Source organism: Peromyscus maniculatus, chromosome 23 (assembly GCF_049852395.1).
Source record: "Peromyscus maniculatus bairdii isolate BWxNUB_F1_BW_parent chromosome 23, HU_Pman_BW_mat_3.1, whole genome shotgun sequence".
NCBI classification, from domain to species: Eukaryota; Metazoa; Chordata; class Mammalia; order Rodentia; family Cricetidae; genus Peromyscus; species Peromyscus maniculatus.
Genome location: NC_134874.1, coordinates 27,201,955 through 27,225,210, shown reverse-complemented (window position 1 = coordinate 27,225,210; position 23,256 = coordinate 27,201,955). Strand labels below are relative to the sequence as shown.

General features: G+C 48.5%; 1 protein-coding gene and 1 long non-coding RNA gene across 2 annotated transcripts; one reads left to right on the top strand and one right to left on the bottom strand.

The window, feature by feature from the left end:
* Positions 1-2,773: 2,773 nt before the first annotated feature.
* On the bottom strand, positions 2,774-23,024 carry LOC121825367 (uncharacterized). The gene is made up of 2 exons (XR_013047516.1): positions 21,562-23,024; positions 2,774-3,949 (listed from the first exon to the last, which is right to left on the bottom strand). It is a non-coding gene; the product is annotated as an uncharacterized LOC121825367 (long non-coding RNA).
* On the top strand, positions 3,353-7,521 carry Ccl26 (C-C motif chemokine ligand 26). Its single transcript, XM_042268198.2, has 3 exons — positions 3,353-3,488; positions 3,579-3,684; positions 7,267-7,521. Exons 1-3 carry the CDS (start codon positions 3,392-3,394, stop codon positions 7,358-7,360), a joined length of 297 nt encoding a protein of 98 aa, XP_042124132.1. The 5' UTR covers positions 3,353-3,391; the 3' UTR covers positions 7,361-7,521.
* Positions 23,025-23,256: the final 232 nt, after the last annotated feature.

Sequence of the window (23,256 nt, the reverse complement as noted above, 5' to 3'; positions counted from 1 at the left end):
GTTTTGTTTTTGTTTTTGTTTTTTCTGAGACAAGGTTTCTCTGTGTAGTTTTGGAGCCTGTCCTGGATCTCGCTGTAGACCAAGCTGGCCTTGAACTCACAGAGATCTGCCTGGCTCTGCCTCTGAGTGCTGGGATTAAAGGCATGCACCAACGCCGCCCGGCTCTTTGGGGAGACTTGGGAAGCCTTTGGGAGGTAGGGCCTGACTGGAGGAAGAAGGCTGATGGGGAGTGGGGTCTTCCAGATCATAGTGGGGATCCACTTCCTCTCCTGTCTCTGTTTTTGATACCCTCAAGATGTGGATAAGAACCTACTGCTCCCTCCAGAGGAGCCAAGTTCAGTCCCCAGAACCCACCTCAGGAGGCTCACAACTTCCTGTCCAGCTCCAGAGGACCTGACTCCCTCTTCTGACCATCACAGGCAACTACACTCATGTGCCCATACTCACACACAGACATACACATAATTTAAAATAAAAATAAACAAAAATAAAAATAGTCAGGCATGGTGGGGGCACACCTTTAATGCCAGTACTTGGGAGGCAGAGGAAATGGATCTCTGTGAGTTTGAGGCCAACTTGGTCTACATAGTAAGTTCCAGGCTTACCAGGGCTATGTAGTAAGACTCTGTCTCAAAAAATAAGTCTTTATTAAGTTCTTGTTTCCAAACATAGGCACATTGAAGGGTTAATGCTTCAACATATGAATTTGTGGGATGGGAATACAGTAGTCTGTGGTGATATATTGTGTACCCTAATAAAATTTGTCTGAAGATCAGAGGACAGACCAAGCCACTTTAAACATAGAGGCCAGGCAGTGGTGGCACACACCTTTAATCCTAGTACTTGGGAGGCAGAGATCTGCCTGGATCTCTGTGAGTTCAAAGCCACCCTGGCCTACATGAGATTGACTCAGTCTAGGAGAGAAACAGAGTCAGACAATGGTGGCACACACCTTTAATCCCAGCACTTGAGATCTCATGCCTTTGCTTGGGAAGCACACACGCCATTAATCCCAGGAAGTAATATGGAAGTAGGGAGAAAGGTATATAAGGCCTGAGGAGACAGGAACTGAAGGCCTTTTCAGGCTGAGGAGTCTTAGAGGTGAGACGTGGCAGTGGCTTGTTCCTTTGTCTCTCTGATCTCTCAGCATTGACCCCGATATCTGGCTCCGGGTTCTGTATATAATACCATTTAGAATTCGAGTAACACCATTCTGTAACACAAGGGACATAAGGAAGGAAGCCTGGACAAGTGAGCCAGTCTGTTCCATCCCTGTGACCATGACAACAGAAGAATTTTAGAAGGGTATCCGTGGCAGCAGAATTTCAAATAGCTGACCAGACCTTGGGAAGCATCCCAGATGGGGGTTTCTGGCACATCCATACAAATGTAACCAGATCGCAGCCAGCAACCTGGAGGGTATGGAGCAGGGAATTTAACCATAGGGGAGGGTGAGCTGGGGACAGAACAGGACCCAGAGGGGCTGAAATGATGGATATGCTCAGGACTCGGGGTGTAGCACGAGGCTCTGGGTTGGATCTTCTGCACCCAAAAAGGAGAGAAGAAGGAAAAATAAGAGGACTACCTCAAAGCCCTGGACAGAGCATTGTGCAGGATTGCTGAGAAGGTAGATTCCAGCAGATGCCCGTTTATGGACACACCCATTACTTGGAGGGATTCTGATTCATAAAAGAAACACAATGACCACTAACCGTAGAAGGATAGTCACGGACAGAACCTATACTTTAATCACACTTTTAGAAGTTTTATTTTTATTTATTGGTGTTTTGCCTGCATGTATGTCTGTAGGAAGATGCCGGATCCACTGGAACTTGAGTTACAGACAGCTGTGAGCTGCCATGTGGGTGCTGGGAATTGAACCTGGGTTCTCTGGAAGAGCAGCCAGTGCTCTTAATGTTATTTATTTGTTGGTGTTATTTACCAGGCTCCAGAAAACACGAGGTACAATGGAACCCACTATAAGAGTTTTTATTAGGGAAGGGAAAGAGTGGAGGTGGGTAGGTCTACCGAAAAAAAAAAAGGTGAGTGGTGGAGAGGGAAGGAAAGAGGGAGAGACAGAGAGAGAGGAGGGGGAGGAGCGGATAGAGCCTGTTTTATAGGTCACCTTGCGCATGTGTATCTGGGCTTAAGTAGCTACGCCATGCGTATAGATTATGTGACCACACTGCGCACTGATTACAGAGGACCTAAGGCCTCTAAAGCATTTTGCCTGACTGCTGACAGCGCATATGCACTCATGTGACTCCAGAAGTGGCTAGGAATACTAACACTTAACCACTGAGCCATCTCTCCAGCCCCTAGAAGATTTTTTTTTTTTTAAGAGCAGGCTGGCCTCAAACTCAGAGATCTGCCTACCCCTGCCTCTGGAGTGCTGGGATTAAAGGGGTATGCCCCCAAGCCTAGCTGAATTTTTAGAAGAATTTAAGAGTATGATTACATGTATAGCTATCCTGAGCTGGGATGCATTAGGTAATGAGTTCCCTGTCATTGGAAGCAATCAGAATAACCCAGATGGCTAAAAGGGAGGTGGTTTGAAAAGGGTTGAATCTGGGCATGGAAAGATGGCTCATTGATTAATAACGAGAACTGCTCTTGCAGAGGACCCACTTTCAGTTCCTAGCACCCACTTTGGGTGGCTCAGGACCATCTGTAACTCCAGCTTCAGGAGACGCAGCATTCTCTTCTGGCTTCCACAGGCACCTGCTCTCACTAGTACATACCACCTCCCCACACACATGCACACAACTACAAATTTAAAATAAATCTTTTATTTATTTACAAAGAGTTAAATGATACATAATGTCCCACCTCAAAATAGATTTGGTGATGAACACCTGTAACGTCAGTCCTCAGGATGGTAAGGCAGGAGGATCACAAGTTTGAAGCCAGCCTGGGCTACACTGATAAACTTTATCTTAATAAATAAATAAACCTGGGCAGTGGTGGCACACATCTTTAATCCCAGCACCTCGGAGGCAGAGGCAGGAGGATCTCTGTAAGTTTGAGGCCAGCCTGGTCTACAAAATGCGTTCCAGAATAGCTAGGGTGGTTACACAAAGAAATGCTGTCTCAAGAAACCAAACAACAACAACAACAACCAAAACAAAACAAAACCAAGGTGAGGGTCTGGGAAGATGACTCAACTATTAAGAGCATTTACTCTCTTCCAGAGAATCTAAATTTGGTTTTCAGGACCCACATCGGGTGGCTTACAACCATCCATAATTCTAATTCCTGGGGATCCGAAGCCCACCCCCACCCCTACATATACATTCAATACTTTGTTTTCAACCACAAAATTCTCTGGACTTTTCTTCAGGTACTGCACAGCCTCACAGAAGACAAGATAAGAGGAATTCAGGAGACATCTATGAAGAGCCCAGGCCCATGGACCATGAAGACCGTCTCTTTGAGTTCCATTGTTCTCCTGGCCTTCTTCCTCGGTATCCACCTTGGAGCTGCCGCACGTACGTAGATGATCTACCGCTCCCCCCCCCCCCCCGCAGCTCCTCCTCCGGAAGGGCCGTCTCAAGGTCATTCTTCTCCGTGGTTTTTAGAAAGCGACAAGCCTTGCTGCCTCTATTACAGCCACCATGTGATCCCGTGGAACTGGGTGCACTCCTATGAGATCGCCAAAGGCAGCTGTCCCCAAGATCTCATGGTGTGAGTATCAGGTCCCGCTGCATCAGCCACATCACCGGGGAGGGACTGGGTAGATGTCCACAGTGATGAACTGGGCATCGGGTGGGAAGCTGGGAAGTGAGCATCTCAGTTTTGTTTCGTGTCTCTGGGATAAAATACTCGGATAGAAGCAACTTGAGGGAGAAATTCCAGTTTGCTTTCTGTGGCTATAATGAATAGCGTGTCAACTTGGGGACGAGAGGGTTTATTTCGGGTTGACACTCCGTCACTGAGGGAAGTCAGATCTCTAGGCAGGAACAGAAGAAGAGAACATGAAAGAACGCGACTTACTGAGTTTGCTCTGTGGCTCATGGTCTCTGCTAGCTTTCTAGGCCCACCTGCCTAGCAATGGTCCCACCTAGGGAATGATGCCACCTAGAGTTGGCTGGGTTCTCTCACATCAGTCGTCAGTGGAGACAGTTTTTTAACAGATGTCTCCACAGACCAATATGGAGGCAATTCTTTAATTGAGGTTTTTTTAAGATGATCCCAGGCTAAGATTACACTGACAACTGAAACTAAGACACAATCCATCATTGCTGGTAAAGTCAAGGTAGCAAAATCTTGAAGCAGCTAGTCATAATTATATTCACAGTCAAGAGCAGAAAACAATGAATTTGATGCATGCATGATAGAGCTCAGCTTGATTTCTCTAATATAGTTCAGAGTCCCCAGCCTAAAGGATGGTACCACCCACAGTGGCCAAGTCTTCCCACTTCAATGAATATACTCAATAGCCGCAACCAAGACTTCCTTCCTAGATGAGTCTAGATTGTAAGTTTACAATGAAAACTAACCACCAAGCTAGGTTAGAGCCCTCTCTCTGCAGAAACGCATGTGGCTCTGAGCTAATTAGATCCCGACTTTCATACCACGTAGCATGCCATGCTCTAACAGCTGGGTATAAAAGCAAGAGGTAAACACAGTGATTATAAGTTTGTAATCTCAACACTCAGAAGGCTGAGGTGGAAGGATCATGAGTTTGAGGCCTACTGGGGCCACATAGTAAGACCTTGTAGCACAAATCCTAATTGGCCTTAGTAATAAAAACCTGGAGCCAGATATTGGGGTAAATGCTGAAAGGTCAGTAAAGAAGCCAGCCACTAGAGAGACTTCTTATCTCTACCAAATCCTCAGCCTGAAAGGGAGCTGAACTCCTGTCTCTCCCCACCTCATATTCCTCTCTCCGCTCAGCCATATCACTTCCTGTCTCTACCTCCCTAGTGCGGGGATCAAAGGTGTGAGCCACCACTACCTGGCTTTTTTTCTCTACACAACCTTGTGTAGCCCAGGGTGGCCTTCAGCTCCTGATCTTCCCTGCTTCCTCCTCCCAAGTGCTGGGATTAAAGGTGTGTGCCACCACTGCCTGGCCTCTATGGTGATCTAGTGGCTGGCTCTGCCCTCTGAGCTTCAGGCAGGTTTTATTTGTTAGAGCACAAACAAGTGTGAGATGGCTCAGGAGGTTTGCCAACCAAACCCAATCATCTGAGCTTGTTCTCCTGGCTCCCTGTGATGGAGAGAGAAAGCTTACTTCCTGCAAACTGTCCTCTGACCTCCATGTACGCACTGTAGTATCAAAAGCCCCTCAGAAGCCTGCCCTGAGAAGACTGCTCCTTGAGTCCCAGGGAAGATGCTCTGAGCGGCATGGGTTAGTAATGTGAGGGATATCGAATGAATCAATCTACTTACATGAAACTCTTTAGTCCGTTCACTTTTATTCTTCTGAGACAAAATGCTATCTACACAGCTCCAGTTCTGTTCTCACACTTAGCTCCTCTCTGTCCCTTCTCCTCCTGTCCTCTCACAGTTTTAAGTTTATTCCCATCTCATCTTCATCTTCGTCCCTCTCTATCCTCCTTCCTTCCTTTCCTCTCCCGGTGACCCCATCTCCATACATCAGCAATACTCTGGCTCTGCCCCTTTCTGGGCGGGCGGGCGGGCAGGCAGGCTAAGTCTGCTGGGAGCTAGGAAACCTGCCTCACACAGCTTGATGCACCAGGTATGAAAAAGCCCTTTTGTTCTGAGTTAATTGTTGGAGGGGAAATCTGGGGGTGCCACTAAGGTTGTGTAAAAAAGAGGGGCCTGAGCTTAATTTGCACAAGAAACAAAGCTATGTCCCTAACAGTTGCCTGGCCTTGACGGTGTCTTCGTATGGATATTTATCTTAATTCAGGAGACTAGCAGGTGGCCGGAAATGCTCATTCTGTCTGTCCTTTGTCCTTGGATGTTAGCTAAAGGAGATATCTGATTCTAATGCTAAGAAAGGAGAAACAAAAAGCCTGGAAGCAGGAAGCCTTGCCTGTGTGGCCCTTATCCAAATATCTTAGTGGTACATGCCCAAAGACTGACCAATCCACACTGTTTAGAAGTTCTTAGGAAAAAGAATCAATTGGGGAAGCTATAATAGCACACATGAAATTCGTAGCCGCAAACAGCTGATATATTCACAAAGCCCAAGGACACCAATACGCCTTGAGCCTTGGCTTCCTCTGGAAAGTCCTTGACCTTTCCAGGTGGCAGCTTTTGTTATAGTCAGCTGAATTCCTGCTTCATATTTCTGTAGCCTGGAACACTATAGCGATAAATAAATAATAATTAAATAAAATAAATAAATAAATAAAATTAAAAAGTATGAAAAAGAGGATGAAGTGGCATATTCATATGGAGTCTCTTTCTGTCCTCTAAAATTCATTGTGCTGAGCTGTGGTATAACTCAGCGGTAGGGCATTTATTTAATTATTAATTATTATTAATATTATGAAGCTCTGGATTATACTCTCAGCACGCACGCGCACACACACACACACACACACACACGAAAGATTAAAATTGGTTGGGCAATAGTTCTCTAGTCTATAAATATACTGAAGTCTATTAACCAACAAGTACTTGTCTATTAAGTTTTTGTTTATTTATTTACCTTACTGGGGATTGAACCTAGGGCTTTCTACATGTTAGGCAAATGTACTACCACTGAGCCACACCCCAGCCCCTCACTGGGGGATTCTAGGCAGGGGCTCTACCACTGAGCCACACCCCAGCCCCTCACTGGGGGATTCTAGGCAGGGGCTCTACCACTGAGACACACACACACACACACACACACACACACACACACACACCAGCCCCTCACTGGGGGATTCTAGGCAGGGGCTCTACCACTGAGCCACACCCCAGCCCCTCACTGGGGGATTCTAGGCAGGTGCCCTTATAGCTAAGCTATAGTATCATCATCCCTAGTCACGTCAAATGTGTGCTTCATAGAGTGTGTAAATAATGTCTCAATAAAGCTGTTATATTGAAATGAAAGCTAGGGTCCCAATACAGACTACTGTCTGGCAACTAGACCCTGTGAGACATGATTCCTGGGGTCTGTGGGCCTGAGAGTGTGTGGATTCCAGGGGAAACAGAGAGAAGAAGCAGGATCAGCAGGAGATGGGACAGGAATGAAGTGAAGCAGTTGTGTTGAATAGGAAGAACGCTGGTCAGACTAACTCACCCTCCTCTTTCAAAAGCTTCCTAAGCCAAGGATGTCGACATTCACTTCTTACCTCTTTTCTACAGATTCACTACAAAAAGAGGCAAATTCTGTGTGCAACCAAAGGCCAAGTGGGTGCAGACATACATTTCTTTGTTGGAAGCCCAGAAGCATCTGTGACCCTGCTGGATTTTCAGCCCAAGGATCCCTGAATGCAGTTCTTGGCTCCTTTGCCCTCATGGAGCCTGGTGAATTCCTTTAGAGGGTTCGTAGTCCTGGGGGAAGGAGAGCATGGTTTGTTTCCATTAGAGGTTTTTAAAATAAAGATTTGATTTCGCTAAGACTGGCACGATGGCGCAGTGGGTAAAGGCACTCGCCACCAAGTCTGACGACCCGAGTTCAATCCCTGGGAACCCACGTGGTTGAAACAGGGAGCCAACTCCTGAAAGTTGCCCTTTGACCTCCGTTTGCATTATGGTGTACACACACACACACACACACACAGAGAGAGAGAGAGAGAGAGAGAGAGAGAGAGAGAGAGAGAGAGAGAGAGAGAGAGAGAGAGAGAGTAAATAAATGTAATTTTAAAAACATTTGACTGGCTAGGCATAGTGGCATACATCTTTAATGCTGGCACTCAGAAGACAGAGACAGGCAGATCTCTTTGAATTCGAGACCAATCTGGTTTATATAGTGAGTTCCAGGTCTTCTAGGGCTACAAAATGAGCCCCTGTCTCAAGATGATGATGATGATAGATGATAATGATTTAGACAATGAGATAGAAAGATAAATTTTGTCCTCCAGATGTGCGCACACAGGCATAAATACCTGCACACATGCATGCATACAACACACACAGGGTCTCTCAATCAAAGCCAGAGCTCATCAATACGGCATGCTCCGGGGATCTCTTATATATATCCACTCTCTATGCCTGGAATCCTGGGAAGGCCACCTTGCACAGCAGTAGAAAAACAAACCAGGCAAAAACAAAGAACACTTAAATACTGTCAGTTCCTTGAACCGTGAACCTGGGACATCTTTCCATTTGTGTTTCCTTCAGTATCCTTTACTGGCAATGCTAATGGCTATTCTCACGAGGCCTTAAGGAAGTACTCATTGGCCAAGCTCCTTGGTTCTTATCTGAGGTATTTGAGTTTCTCTGTAAACAGGTGTTGAGATAAGAATTTACCTGTATTTGGGAATTGATCCACAAGAAATCAGTAGGGAGAGGGGATATGAGACAAGGAAGGAAAAGAAGCAATAAATGTGTGTGAACAAGGAAGTTATGGGAGGTGGCAGCAGAGAGATCAGGAGTTTAAGGCTACACCACCAATTCAAGGCCAGCCTGGGCTACACTAGACCGAGTGTCAAAAGCCCAAACCAAACCCAACAAATACGCCTGAGGCTGGGTCTACTGGTGGAGTGGTTGGCCAGCATGCAGAAAACCCTCCTCTATCCCCCAAGTCGGATACAATGGATGTGGTGACTGGTGCACCTAGGGAGGTCGAGGCAGGAGGATCAAGAGTTCAAGGTCGTGGGGTCTGGAGAGATGGCTTAGCAATTATGAGGGCTTGCCTCTGCAGAGGACCTCTCGGGACCCACATGGTGGCTCACAATCATCTGTGACTCCAGTTCCAGGAGATCTGATGCCCTCGTCTGGCCTCTGCTGGCACCAGGCACACACGTGGTGAACATACATAGATCGTGCAAGCCAAACAATCATATGAATAAATAAATAACTTAAACGGAAAAGAGTTCAAAGTCATCCTCAGCTACATAGAGAGTCTGAGGCCATCCTGAGCTACATGACACCTTAACTCAAAAAATTGAGTAATTAGAAAACAAGAGGGCCCAGAGATGTGGCTCATCTGTTAAGAGCATGTATTGCTCTTCCAGAGGACCTGAGTTCAGATTCCAGAGTCCACATCGGTAGCTTACAACTAACTGCAACTCCAGCCTTTACTGACACCCTCTTCTGGCCTCTGCGGGCCTCTGCACTCACATGCACACAGACACATACACATGGATGAAAATTTAAAAAAAAATCTTTAAAAAAAAATCAGAAGACATGGAGGAAACTTGTACTGATTAGAAGCTTCCTCTCTGCTGAGCTAGCTTTCCTAGCCCTGGAATGTGTGATGTAGCCTGCTGGGGAGGCAAAGTGAGCAACAGTCTTACGCAGCTGTCAATCAAATGAGCAACAATGGTGCTGCCTCAGCAGGGTAAGGGATGCCCGTGGGTGCAATAGCGGTATAAACATTGTGGGTGTAACCAATCGCTTTCTGCTTAATTTAAAGCCTGCTGCATTGGAAGAAACACATGCCTGCTATGGCTGCCCTGGCCAAGAACCCATGGCTGAAGAGTTTACTAGCCCCAGGGGTAACCTTTTACTATTATTCTGCCAAATGGACATAGTATAAAATTGGATTCTAAATCTATCCATCTCTACATAGAGATTAATGTATCGCTCAGGTCTTATCAGAAAGGTTTCTTTGTGCAGTGGATGGTGGTTGGTGCAGAAATTCAGAACTGGTCAGAGTGGATGCATAAACATCAGTAGAGGTGACTGGCTATGAACAGGCCCTCTATATCATAATCTCTCCCCAAAGGTCAGGGACCAATGTGAGAGAGGAGGCAGAAAGATTGTAAGAGCTAGAGATAGGAAAGACCAGATTGAAAACAGCATCTTTGCTGGGCAGTGGTGGCGTACACCTTTAATCCCAGCACTTGGTAAGCAAAGGCAAGTGGATCTCTGTGAGTTCAAGGCCAGCCTGGTCTATAAAGTGAGTTCCAGGACAGCCAGGACTGTTACAGAAAATCCTTGTCTCAAAAAAAACAGCATCTTCTAGATATGGCAGAACCAAGGCACACATGAGCTCACATCACAGCAGCTGTGGTTGGCTGCACGAGACCTCTGCAAGATCATTTTAACACGATGTGGGAAGAGGTTCAGAACCCCTGAGCCATAACTGAGAACTATGAACGGTTGATGGTTAATTTGGATCACAATCAGCGCCAGGTCTCAAAGAAACCTGGACAAGTCTCACTCAGTACCTGTGGCTCCTTCCCGGCACTCTTCACCCACCCCCTCCCCTGAGCCTCTCCCTCCCATGGGCTGGGCTTCTGCTTCCCTTCCCCCAGCTTCTCTTTTCTGTATAAACTCAGCTTTTTTTTTTTTTTTTGGTTTTTCGAGACAGGGTTTCTCTGTGTAGCTTTGCACCTTTCCTGGGACTCACTTGGTAGTCCAGGCTAACCTCGAACTCACAGAGATCCACCTGGCTCTGCCTCCTGAGTGCTGGGATTAAAGGCGTGCACCACCACCGTGCGGCTCAAACTCAGCCATTTTGGCTATGCAGTCTCCTGGCCTCTTGGTTCCTGTCTGGCTCGGCTCCTGGATCTCTCTGGGTCGGCTTGCTCCCCTCCTTCATCTCGCCTCTCTCACTCCCCCCGCCCCCTTTCCTCATCCACGTTCAGTCTGGACTTCCAGGTGCCGCTGGCTGTTTTCTCCCTCATAGCTACAGTAAACTTTCTCTTCGACCATACCTTGGAGCCTTCAGTCAGGACTGGTAAGTACATCATATATGGAAGTACAGTTAAAAGCTGCTTTTGCTGGTACACCCGTCAACCCGAGTAGTAGGATGACTCTGAAATGTCCCTCATGGGCTGTGACTAGCAGCCTCACCCCTGATGCCACACCTTCCTCGCCATGACGGACGGTCTTGCCTGGACCCATGAGCCCTAACAAACCCACTCCTCCCTCCCTCCCTCCCTCCCTCCCTCCCTCCCTCCCTCCCTCCCTCCCTCCTTCCTTCCTTCCTTCCTTCCTTCCTTCCTTCCGTGGCTTTCATCAGCTATTTTGTCAAAGCAAAAAGAAAAGTAACTAAGAAACCTCTCAACAAGATGACAGAAGCCGGCCAGTGAAGTACCCAATCAGATAGATGGGCTCGGGCCTCAGGAGACACAGTGGTGTCCAGAATATGAGGGAAATAATTGGGGACTTAAGAGCCAAAGATTGGTGCCCGGCATACTGGTGCACACTTGCCATCCCGGCACTTGGTGGTAGAGGCAGAAGGATCAGAAGTTCAAGGTCATCCTCAGCTATACAGTGAAGTTGAGACCCGGCTATATGAGACCCTGCCCCCAACCCAAACCCAAGAATGGGCTGACTGTGGCTAGTTCCCTAGAGAAACTGATAGACCTTCTTTCTGCCTTCCACCTCCTGCTCCATTTGGTAAAGGCATTATCTCCCTCCATTAGGAATCCATTAGTTCAGCGGAGGCCAGGCGGAGGAGTCCATTAAGGCTCCCTCGGGTGTAGCCAGGCATCTATCCAGTGCATTAGAGTGGAGACAGGGCTGGCGAGGAGGCCCTTCGGGCTGGCTCAGCAGCTGCCTTCCCAGGATGAGGTATGTTGCTGCCTCATCCATTTCAACCAGCAAACGCCACAAACCCAGTGGGATTGAACGGGGGTCTCTACATCGGCATGCCCCTGTTTCTGCTGCCCGTGTGCTACAAAGTAATTACATCTTCCATGGATAAGCAGTTTCCTATGGCTTTGTTTGTTTGTTGAAACAACATCTCACTGTGTAGCCCTGGCTGACTTAGAATTCACTATATAGACAAGCCTGGACTCCAACTTGTAAAATTCTCCTGCCTCTACCTCCCCAGTCCTGAGAGGACAGGTGTATGCCACCACACCTAGTTTATGTGGTCCTGTGGGTGGAACCCTTCAGGGATGCTAAGCAGTCATTGTATGACTGATGTCTGTTGGGGAATATTATTTTAAGGTGTGTTACTTTTGTTGCATTTGTTTAACTGTGAAGCTGTGTTACTGTGCCTGTCTAAAACACCTGATGGTCTAATAAAGAGCTGAATGGTCAATAGCAAGGCAGGAGAAAGGATAGGCGGGGCTGCCAGGCAGAGAGAATAAATAGAAGGAGAAATCTGGGAGGAGAAGTATTAGCCAGAGAAGGACACTAGGGTCCAGTCACCCAGCTACACAGCCAGCCACAGAGTAAGAGTGAAAGTAAGATTTACAGAAGTAAGAGAAAGGTAAAAACCCAGAGGCAAAAGGTAGACGAGATAATTGAAGAAAAGCTGGCTAGCAACAAACCAAGCTCTGGCTGGGCATTTATAATTAAGAATAAGCCTCCATGTGTGATTTATTTGGGAACTGGGTGGTAGGCCCCCCAAAAGAACAAAAACAACCCGCAACCTTTTGGCGTTCCAAAGTGGGGCCGTAGAAAGCTGAACAAGAGATGCCTCCAGCCCATTTTTGTTTGCTTCTTCTTTGGTGTGTGTTTGCATGCTTGTGTGTGCACACGCAAGCAGAGGTCACAGAAGGATGTTGGGTGTCCTGCCCCATCATCCTCCATCTTACTTTTTTGAGACAGGGTCTCTCATTGAACTTGGAGCTGGGCTGGCAGCCAGCAAGTCCTAGCGACCTTCCTGTCTCTGTCTTCTATAATGCTGGGGTACAGGGGTCCCCAGTATGGACATATAAAAGAGCTGGGGCAGCAGTGCATGTCTGTAATCATTACCCTGAGGAGGTGGAAATGGGGGGGGGGTCCTTGAGACTTTCTAGTGAGACGGTCTGGCCAACTCGGCAAGCTCTATGAGTGGAGACCCTGTCTCAAACAAAAATAAGGTGGAGATCGACAGAGGAAGATGTCCAAGTTTGACCTCTTGCTCCTACACACACACACACACACACACACACACACACCCCACCACCACCACCACCACCACCAACAACAACAACAACAACAATCTGGGGCTGCACAAGACTGGACTTGTCAATAGTCACAGATGGGGCAGAGTTTATGGGGGGCCCTGTCCCTCCATGCTAAACTACTGACTACTGATGGATTCTGGGGGAGGTTTAAATGGGATGGGAAGACCCACCTGAGTGAGCAGCACTCATGGGCTGGAATTCAGGAATGAACGGAAAGGAGAAAGGAGCCAGAGGTGGTGGGGCACACCTTCCACCCCAGCACCCACGAAGCAGAGGCAGGCAGATCCACAGAACAAGTTCCAGGCCAGGCAGGGCACACACTGGGAGCCTGTCTCCAAATAGGGGAGGAGAGTTGGATATGTTGTTTCCTGTCTAAAAATCCCAGCACTTGGGAAGCAGAGGGAGCGGACAGGAGTTCAAAGTCATCCTTGGCTAGCCATTTTGCGGCCAGCCTAGGCTACATGAAACCCTATCTCAAGGTATAAAATAAATAAATAAATGAGAAGCGAAAGCCAAGTGCACACAGGCAGTTATCTCTCTTTGCTTCCTGACTTCAGTGTTAATGCCACCAACTGCCTCAGACTCCTGCAGCTCCCCCATGACAGGCTGGAGCCCTTCGAACCGTGAGCCAAATAACCCCTTCTTCCTTCCTGTGATGGCTACTTTTGGTTGTCAACTGGACTACATCTGGAATTGAGAGCCCACGTCTCTTGGACACACCTGTGAGGGACTTTTAGTTAGCTGGATCATTTGAAGTAGGGAGGCCCTCCTTAAATCCAGGTCATTTGAGGTCAGAAGACCCACCCTAAAGCTCAGTCACAGCTTCTTAGGGCAGCCTATGTAAAGGACAAGGAGGAAACCCTGGTTCTTTGTCTGCTTGCCCTCCTCTCTTGACTCACGGTATTAGAGCCTACTGCTTCGGGACGCCACTGTACACTGAAGACGAGCTGAGATGGCCAGCCTCCTCGTGGACTGAACAACTACTGCGTCCTTGACGTTCCACTGTGAGACAGTCATTGTTGGATTAGCTGGACCACAGTCTGTAAGGCACTCTAATAAATCCTGTATCAGTATTTGTGTGTGTGTGTATGTGCACATATGTATGTGCATATGTTAATGATGTCTATGTACATATACATTCATTCCATCAGTCCGGTTCCTCCAGAGAACCCTAACACACTTCTTTAATGTGCTGTTGTCGGGAAATTGGTTACAGTAATAGAAAAAGTTACAAACGCAGGAAGTAGTCAAGGGCAGATGAGGTCACAAGGCTGGACTTCACATCGTGGTATTAGTGGCTTTTCCCAAGAAAAGAGATTTGAGCGAGCACGCTCACTCTGTTTCTCAGTGTGCTGCCATGAGCCATGCTGTGATGGATCAAGAAGACCTTCATCAGAGCCACGCTTTATAGTGGACTTCCCAGCCTCCAGACCCGTGAGAAACAAACTTTGTTTTTTTCCCATGTCACAGCCTCTAGTATTCTGTTATCTAAGCAGAACACACACTAAGGTAGATCCATTACAACATCATTTCCTTTCATCTGCTAGGTGGCTGAGGTGGAGATGGGTTAAATACCCATTTCACAGATGAGAGTGTTGAGAGGGTCATGGATGTTCAGTACACAGACGTGATTCTAACACTCGGCCCCAAGTTACCCCAGGTTAGCCCAAAGTCTGTGTTGCCTTCACTTGTACAGCTTCCCCCGTCTGAGGAACACATGGCCAGCTGCCTAGTGTGCACTCAGCTCTGGGAAAGTTCCAGGCTTGACATCTTGTCTGCTATCAAAGCCTGAAGCTCTTTTGAGAAAAAACAAAACCAGTCAAGCATGGTAGTGCACATCCATGATCCCAGCAATCGGGAAGCTGAGGCAGGAGGATTGTGAGTTCAAGGGCAGCTGGGGCTACAGAATGAGACCCTGTGAAGACAGAGAAAAAGGCCGGTGTCACCTGCCATGGTGACGCCAGGAGTAGCTAACCACTGCCACCTACTGGCCGCTTTTTATAAGAGTGCCTGTTAAGAATCTCTGTGTGGCATGGTGGCTTTTGCCGGCAATCCCAGCATTTAGGAGGCTGAGGCAGGAGGATCTTGAGTTTGAGGCCAGTTTGGACTATACACTTAATTCCAGGCCAAGATGGGATACACAGGAAGACCCTACTAAGAATATGGAAAGAGGAAGGATGGAGTACAAGCAGGAAGGAAGGGAAATCTGAAACAATATTTGTTTGAGATAGGGTCTCATTCTTTTTTTTCTTCTCTCCAAGACAGGGTTTTTCTGTGTAGTTTTGGTACCTGTCCTGGATCTCGCTCTGTAGACAAGGTTGGCCTCGAACTCACAGAGATCGACCTGCCTCTGCCTCCCGAGTGCTGGGATTAAAGGCATGTGCCACCACTGCCGGAGAAATAAGATCCTATTCTTTTGCCTAGCCTGGCTTGGAACTTTTGAGCCTCTTGACTCCACTTTCTGGCCACTGAGAATACAGGAGAATGCCACTGTGCCTTATTAACACACCAGTGCCACAATATTATTAGTTTCTATGTAACAAGCCCTCAGTCAACATGCTCTCCCACTGAGCCACACCCCAGCCCCTCACTGGGGGATTCTAGGCAGGGGCTCTCCCACTGAGCCACACCCCAGCCCCTCACTGGGGGATTCTAGGCAGGGGCTCTACCACTGAGCCACACCCCAGCCCCTCACTGGGGGATCCTAGGCAGGTGCTCTACCACTGAGCCACACCCCAGCCCCTCACTGGGGGATTCTAGGCATGTGCTCTACCACTGGGCCACACCCCAACCCCTCACTGAGGGATTCTAGGAAGGTCTCCGACTCTGAGTTATATTCCCATGCCTCTTTTTATGTTTTATATTGAGAGGATCTCACTAAGTTGCACAGGCTGGCTTTGAACTTATTCTCTAGCCCAGTTTTTTTGACTCTATTCTGGCCTCTACTGTCTCCCACCTCAGCTGTATGAACACCTGTCGTGATGTACCTGGATCACTAGGACCTATTTCCTGGATTTTTAAAAAAAAAATTTAAATTTTTTAAATTACATTTATTGGCCAGGTATTGACCACACCTTTACTCCCAGCATTAGGGAGGCAGAGGCAGGTGGATCTCTGTGAGTTTGAGGCCAACCTGGTCTACAGAGCGAGATCCAGGCCAGCCAGGGCCACACAGCGCAAACATACTTTGAACACCTCCCAATCCCATATTCAATGTTGTCTTAATACTGCCGACAGTTCGATGAAGTTCCTTTTCATGAGGATTTCTGTTTAAGCTGTTTCACCTTCCGTTTTGAAATTCTTCCCTTTTATAGAGAAAATGTGACATTGTGAAAATGCTGAGAAGAAAGCCCCCACTTCCCCCTCTTCCTTTAATGACCAATCTAGGTGAGTAGGGGTGCAAATTTTTACTTTTGCTTTGGTTTTCATGAACGTTTATCTTTCAGAATAGGATTGTGTAATCATGTTTAAATGACCAAAAAAAAAAAAATCCTTGTTTTTGTGTAATTAACAAAGCTACTGCAAGAAAAAAGAAAATTTAAAACTTTTCTTGGTTGAGAGAGAGAGAGAGAGAGAGAGAGAGAGAGAGAGAGAGAGAGAGAGAGAGAGAGAGATGGCCTCTCATGACCTAGGACCATTTGAGTACTGCCCTTCGCCAGCCCCCTGGCCCACTCCCATCGTGAGTGTCTTTCTTAAGAAATGGTCCTGGTTCAATTATTTGTTCTGGGATCAAAGAACCTCACTCTCCCAGGGGGTGTTCTGCAGACCCCAATCCATGCCTGTAAACACTGGAGTGTCCTCAAAGGAGATGCTAAACAGATCCAAGCTATCTGGGACAAGCTTCACCCATTATGTGTGTGCGCCAGTGGCCCTGGGAGCCAGAAAAGGATTTAGGATGCCCTGGAGCTGGCGTCGACGGTGGTTGCAAGCTGTTTGACAAGGAATACTGAGCACCTAACTCGGAACTTCAGGGAGAACAACAATTGAACTCTCTCCACACTTGTACCATTTTTTAAATTACGTGTGCGCGCGCATGCGTGTGTGCGTGTGCGTGTGTGTGCCCATGTGGAGGTCAGAGGACAACCCGCAGGGTTCTTCCACGTGGATCCCAGGGATCGAACTCCGGTTGCCAAGCTGGGTAGCCGGTGCCTTTTCCTGCTGAGCCATCTCACTGCCCTGTCTTGCTTTTGACTGGTCTCATTCAGCTGATTTTGTTCTGGAACTTCCTATGGAGCCAAGGATGACTTTGAACTTTTGAGCCTCTTGCCTCTGCCTCCCGAGTGCTGGGATGATGGGCACATACTACCAGGTTTATGCGGTACTGGGGATGGAACCCAGGGCTTCCTGCATGCTTAGACGAGCACTATAAGAAAATGAGCTGTACTGCCCCCCACAACCCTCCCACACCCCCGCCAGCCCTGGTTCTTTCTTTCTGACTTGCTGAGTTTCACGGGAAAACACACTTGAATCTTCCCCTAACCGGTGCCTCCAAACCACAAATTCCTCATTCCCACTCTGGTTTACTGTAATAGAAGTAGGCTGATCCCTTAATCCCTGTTTAAAAGGCTGGTGTTTATTGATGCCATAAAATCTAGACCAGGAGTCCTAAATCTGTCTCTAGCTGAGCCCAGTGCGTAAGACAAGTGTGGAACTCGGAACGGTGACAGCGGGGTCAGAGTGTTAGGAGCATTCACTGTCTGTCCCCTGGTGTTTGGAAACCATTCCCTTGGGTACGGGGCTGGAAGCTCAGTTGGCCAAGTACCTGTCTTACAAGCACAAGGACCTGAGTTCTTAAATCCACATGAAACACGCACACACACCACCACCACCACCAACAAGACAAAACAGATGTGGTGGTTCCTGCTTGTAATCCCAGAACCGAAGTGGGGGGGATCCCTAGGGCTTGCTGGCATTTGTAATGAGCACAGGATCAGGGAGAGACCCTGCCTCAAAAAGCACAAGGTAGGAGTCCAGGACTGGAGAGACGGCTCAGCAGTTACCAGAAGACCCAAGAGGTTCCCATGTGGGGTGGCTCAAACCATCTATAGCTCCAAGGGATCTGACACGCTCACGCTCTTCTGGTTTCTGCAGGCACCTGCACACATGACACACACACACACACACACACACACACACAATTTTTTTTAAAGCAGGACAACAACAAAGACCAAACAAAGCAAAAAACAAGGCAGAAGCCAGGCACAGTGGCCACATCTTTAATCCCAGCACTTGGGAGACAGGTAGAGGCAGCAGATCTCTGTGACTTTCAGGCCAACCAGAGCTACATGTAAGACCCTGTTTCAAACAAAACAAAACAACCAAGCATGGTGGTACATGCTTTTAATCCTAGAACTCAGGTCAGAGGCAGATGGAGCTCTATGAGTTCGAGGCCAACCTGGTCTACATAGCAAGTTCCAGGCCAGCCAGGGCTACACAGTGAGACCCCGTCTCAAAATAAATGAATGAATAAAAATAACCAAATCCAAGGTGGATGAGTGTATATGTATACACAGTCACCCCATGCGCCACCCTCAACATACAGGAGAGAGGGAGGGAGGGAGAGAGACCGAGAAGAGGGGTGGGGAGGAAAGGAGAGGAGAGGAGAGAAGGAGAGGGGAGAGGGAAGGAGAGGAGGAGAGGGAAGAGGAGGGGAGAGAAGGGGAGGGGAGGGGAGGGGAGGGGAGGGGAGGGGAGGGGAGGCTTACTTGTTCTTTGAAGGAAGGAAGGGGCCATAGGGTTTTCCCAACCTTTTACATCTAGCTGAGTTTGACTGATCAGAGGAAGAAGTTAGAATGTTGAGGGGTCGGGGTTCCACCCCAATCTCCCTTCCCTGCCAGTCTGTTGTCCCCACAGTGACTGGCTTCAGACACAAAGGCCCAGCTCTGCAGGAGGCAGGTCCTGCCTCTTGAGAGACCCAAGTCCTGGCTGATTCCAGGATGGCTCCGCCCCTCCCTCGTCCCTTCAGGTCAAAAGATAGAAACAGAGAGATGGCTCAGTGGTTTGGACCACTTGTTGATCATGCAGAGACTCTGGGTTCAATTCTCAGCACCCACACGACAGCTCACACCCATCTGTAACTAATTCCATGGGATCCGATACCCTCTTCTGGCCTCTGTGGGAACATACATACATGCAAGCAAAAACACACATACAAATTAATCTAAAGCAAATGTTTAAAGAGGAGCTAGGAACAGCTTTCACTATTCCCTGGTTCATATGTGTGTGTACATGTGTAGGTGTGTGTGTACATGTGCAGGTGTGGGTGTACATGTGCAGGTGTGGGTGTACATGTGCAGGTGTGGGTGTACATGTGTGGGTGTACATGTGCAGGTGTGGGTGTACGTGTGTGTGCATACATGTGTAGGTGTGGGTGTACATGTGTGTGCATACATGTGCAGGTGTGGGTGTACATGTGTGTGCATACATGTACGTGTGTGTACATGTGCAGGTGTGGGTGTACATGTGTGTGTACATGTGTGTGCATACATGTGCAGGTGTGGGTGTACATGTGTGTGTGCGTACATGTACAGGTGTGAGTGTACATGTGTGTGTGCGTACATGTGTAGGTGTGGGTGTACATGTGTGTGTACATGTGTAGGTGTGGGTGTACATGTGTGTGTACATGTGCAGGTGTGGGTGTACGTGTGTACGTATGTGTGTATATGTGTGTGTGTGTGTGTGTGTGTACACGTGTGCAGATGTGGGTGCCCATGTGCGTGGAGAGCAGAGGACAACCTCAGTTCCCCTCAGGCACCTTCCACATTTGGAGACGGGGCCTTTCACTGGCCTGGGACTCACCACGCAGACTAAGTTAGCTGACCAACTACCCTGCTCCAATTACAGGTGCAAACCACCACGCCTGGGTTTTGACGGGGGTTCTAGGGATTGAACTCTGACCCTTATGCTTGCAAGACAAGTATCCTACCAAGAGGCCTTTCCCCGGCCCTGATGTCTTTCCTTCTAGAACCTGGACAGATACTTCCCGACCCCGGTGCCCAAACACACTTATGCAGTTTATAGATGACCTCCTTCTACACAAATATCGTCTCAAGCTAATCTTCCCATCACTCTGGTGCTCTGAAGCCCCTCTCCTGACATCCCTGCCTCATCACTGCCTCTCTTCCCACATTCCCTTGGCACACGCTCACACACACGACTCCCTAAGAGGAAGAACTTTCTCCTCTTCCAGATCCTCATCTGCTGTCCTGTCCTGTTGACCTAGTTTTAGGTCAACCTGACACAAGCTAGTCATCCAAAAAAACGGGAACCTCAATTGAGAAAATGCCTCCATAGGACCCAACTGTAGGGCATTTTCTTAATTATTGATTGATGGGGGAGGGCCCAGCCCGTGGTGGGTGGGGCTACTGGTCCTGGGTTCTATTAGAAGGCAGGCTGAGCAAGCCATGAGGAGTAAGCCAGTAAGCAGCACCCCTCCACCGCCTCTGCCTCAGCTCCTGCCCCAGGCTTCCTCCAGTGATGAACCACAATGTGGAAGTGTAAAGCCAAATCAACTCTTTCCTCTCCAACTTGGTTATGGACATGGTGCTTCATCACAGCTATAGAAACCCTGACTAAGCCATGGGCCTACCGATGACACTGCCCCCTCGGCCCCTTCACTTTCATCCAGGCTGGGTAACCTGGTGGCCACAATGCCAGTGTGGCACAGAAAAGTCTTCAGAGGCTCCCTGGTGCTTGTAAATGCTCACTCCCTCTTTTATGTCTCTATTGAATGAATTTTTACCTAAGGTTTCTAATTTTAAAAAAAAAATTACTGGAGCTGCTCTTCCAGAGGTCCTGAGTTCAATTCCCAGCAACCACATGGTGGCTCACAACCATCTGTAATGAGATCTGGTGCCCTCTTCTGGCCTGCAGGCATACATGCAGGCAGAACACAGTATACATAATAAATCTTGAAAGACAGAGAGAGAGAGAGAAATCATTAGCAGTTTCAAATTAATCTCCTCTTTCAGTGAGGGCACAGAAGTTAAAGCAGTTGCTGATCAAGCCTGGGCATCACCAGAATTGGGATCCTCTGCTGGGTGGATGTGGAGGACTGCCTGCCTGAAAGTCCAGTCTCAGAAGTAGGAGACAGGGTATATCCAGAGCAAACCGGCTTGTGGTGATATTTTGTTTGTGCTCTAACAAATAAAGCTGGCCTGGAGATCAGGGTGTGGAGCTAGGCACTAAACCATAGAGGCCAGGCAGTGGTGGCACACACCTTTAATCCCAGCACTTGGGAGGAAGAAGCAGGAAGATCAGGAGTTCAAGACCACCCTGGGCTACATGTTGATCTGGTCTAAAAGATAAACAGAGCCGGGTGGTGGAGGCTCAAACCTTTAATCCCAGCACTAGGGAGGTGGAGGCCGTAATATAAGGCGGGAGGAAACAGGAGCTCAGCCCCCTTTTTTGGTCTGAGAAGTTGTAGAAGCAAAAGGTGGCTTTGGCTGCTCCTTTACTTTTCTGATTTTTCAGCATTTACCCCAGTATCTGACTCTGGGTTTTTATTATTAAGGCCAATTAGAATTTGCACTACACTGGCCAGTGCTGATATCCACAGTGTCTTAGGGTTTCAATTGCTGTGAAGAGACACCATGACCACTCAGCTCTTATAAAGGAAAACATTTAACTGGGGTGGCTCACTTACAGTTCAGAGGTTCAGTCCATTATCGTCATGACAGTCAGCAAGGCAGCAAGCAGGCAGACACGGTGCTGGAGAAGGAGCTGAGAGTTCTTACATCTTGACTCACAGGCAGCAGGAAATGATCTGAAACACTGGGCGGTATCTTGAGCATACATGAGACCCCCCCAAAGCCCACCTCCATAGTGACACACTTCCTCCATCAAGGCCCCGCCTACTCCATCAAGGCCCCGCCTACTCCATCAAGGCCCCGCCTACTCCATCAAGGCCCCACCTCCTCATAGCGCCGCTCCCTTTGCGGGGAGGCATTTTCTTTCAAACATCCACACATAAGCAGTAAGCTCTGGGTGTCATGAGACCCCACCTTGATGGATAAGATGCAAGAGTGATAAGAGGATAATTGCTGACATCAGCTTCAGGTCTCCATGTGCATGGGTGCACTCATGCATGCAAACACACACACGGCCACTGCGGGAGGCTGGGGGATCTGTGGGTGTGTGTGCCTGTAATCTTAGCATTCAAGAGACTGAGGCAGGATTGCTGGGAGTTCAAGGCCAGCCTAGACTACTTAGTGAACCGCTGTTGTTTTTTAAAGAGTCCCGCTGGTGAGATACTTCAGTGGGTTAATTGCTGCAAACCCCTGACTACCCTAGTCAGATCCCTGGGCCCCACGTGGCAGAAAACAGATTCCTATTTGCTATCTGTCAGGTGCACGGCAGCACGATCACGCCCACACACATGCACACCGGTACATATACACGCATACATTTTTTTTATAAGTCAAGCATAGTGGCCCACGCCTGTAATCCTGACACTTGGGAGGAAGAGGCAAGAGGATCCGGGGTTCAAGGGACTCAGCTGCAGAACGAGTTTGATTCTATCGTTAATTAAAGCATTGCCCAATACGAGTGAGACCCTGGGTTCTAGCGCATGGATGGATGGGAGGAATCATCAAACCGGCTAAATGCTTTACGGTGCCATCCGTCATTAGTGGAGAACCTGCAACTTTTTTTCCTTGCTGAGGAGCACATGTAGCTGCTCTTGGCTGAAATCATAGCAGGATGAGAGGGGCGGACCCTAACACTGACAAACAAGAAGTATGGGGGGCGGGTTCTACCAGCAGGTAAAGCTGGGATGATGAAAGCTGGGGAGGTACCCGCAGTCACAGTCCAGTACTTGGGGATCCGGGGCTGCAGTCCTCTAGAATGGGCAGAGACCGCATGCGCCGGAAGGAGGACCTCTGAGGCCTCCATCGCCGGACCACACTAACTTGGAGTTCCCCCGCGAGCCGGGTGAGAGCCGGGTGAGAGCTGTGCAGCCAAGCTTCCCACGATCTGCCGTCCCATGCCCTCGGGAACTCATTTGAGCAACGCGAACCACAGGTGTCACCGGCCGGACCACTGCTTTGATTGCTCCAGTACCTGCAGTTGCGGAGGGTCCAGGAGGTGGCGCTTCGAAGTAGGGTGGAGTCAGGGAGGGCTGGTCTGGGGCAGCCAGGCCCCGCCCCGTGAAGATGACGGACAACCCTTCAGACCAATCATGATGCTTTTGTGGTCTTGCGCGGGGTGAGAAGGCGGAGCGACGGATGTAGGGTGGAACCAGCGCGGGAAGGTTGGGACAGCGGGCCAGGGCCAGCCCCGCTATGATGACAGACAAGTCTTCAGACCAATCACAGTGTATCTACAGCCTTTGGGGACCCGG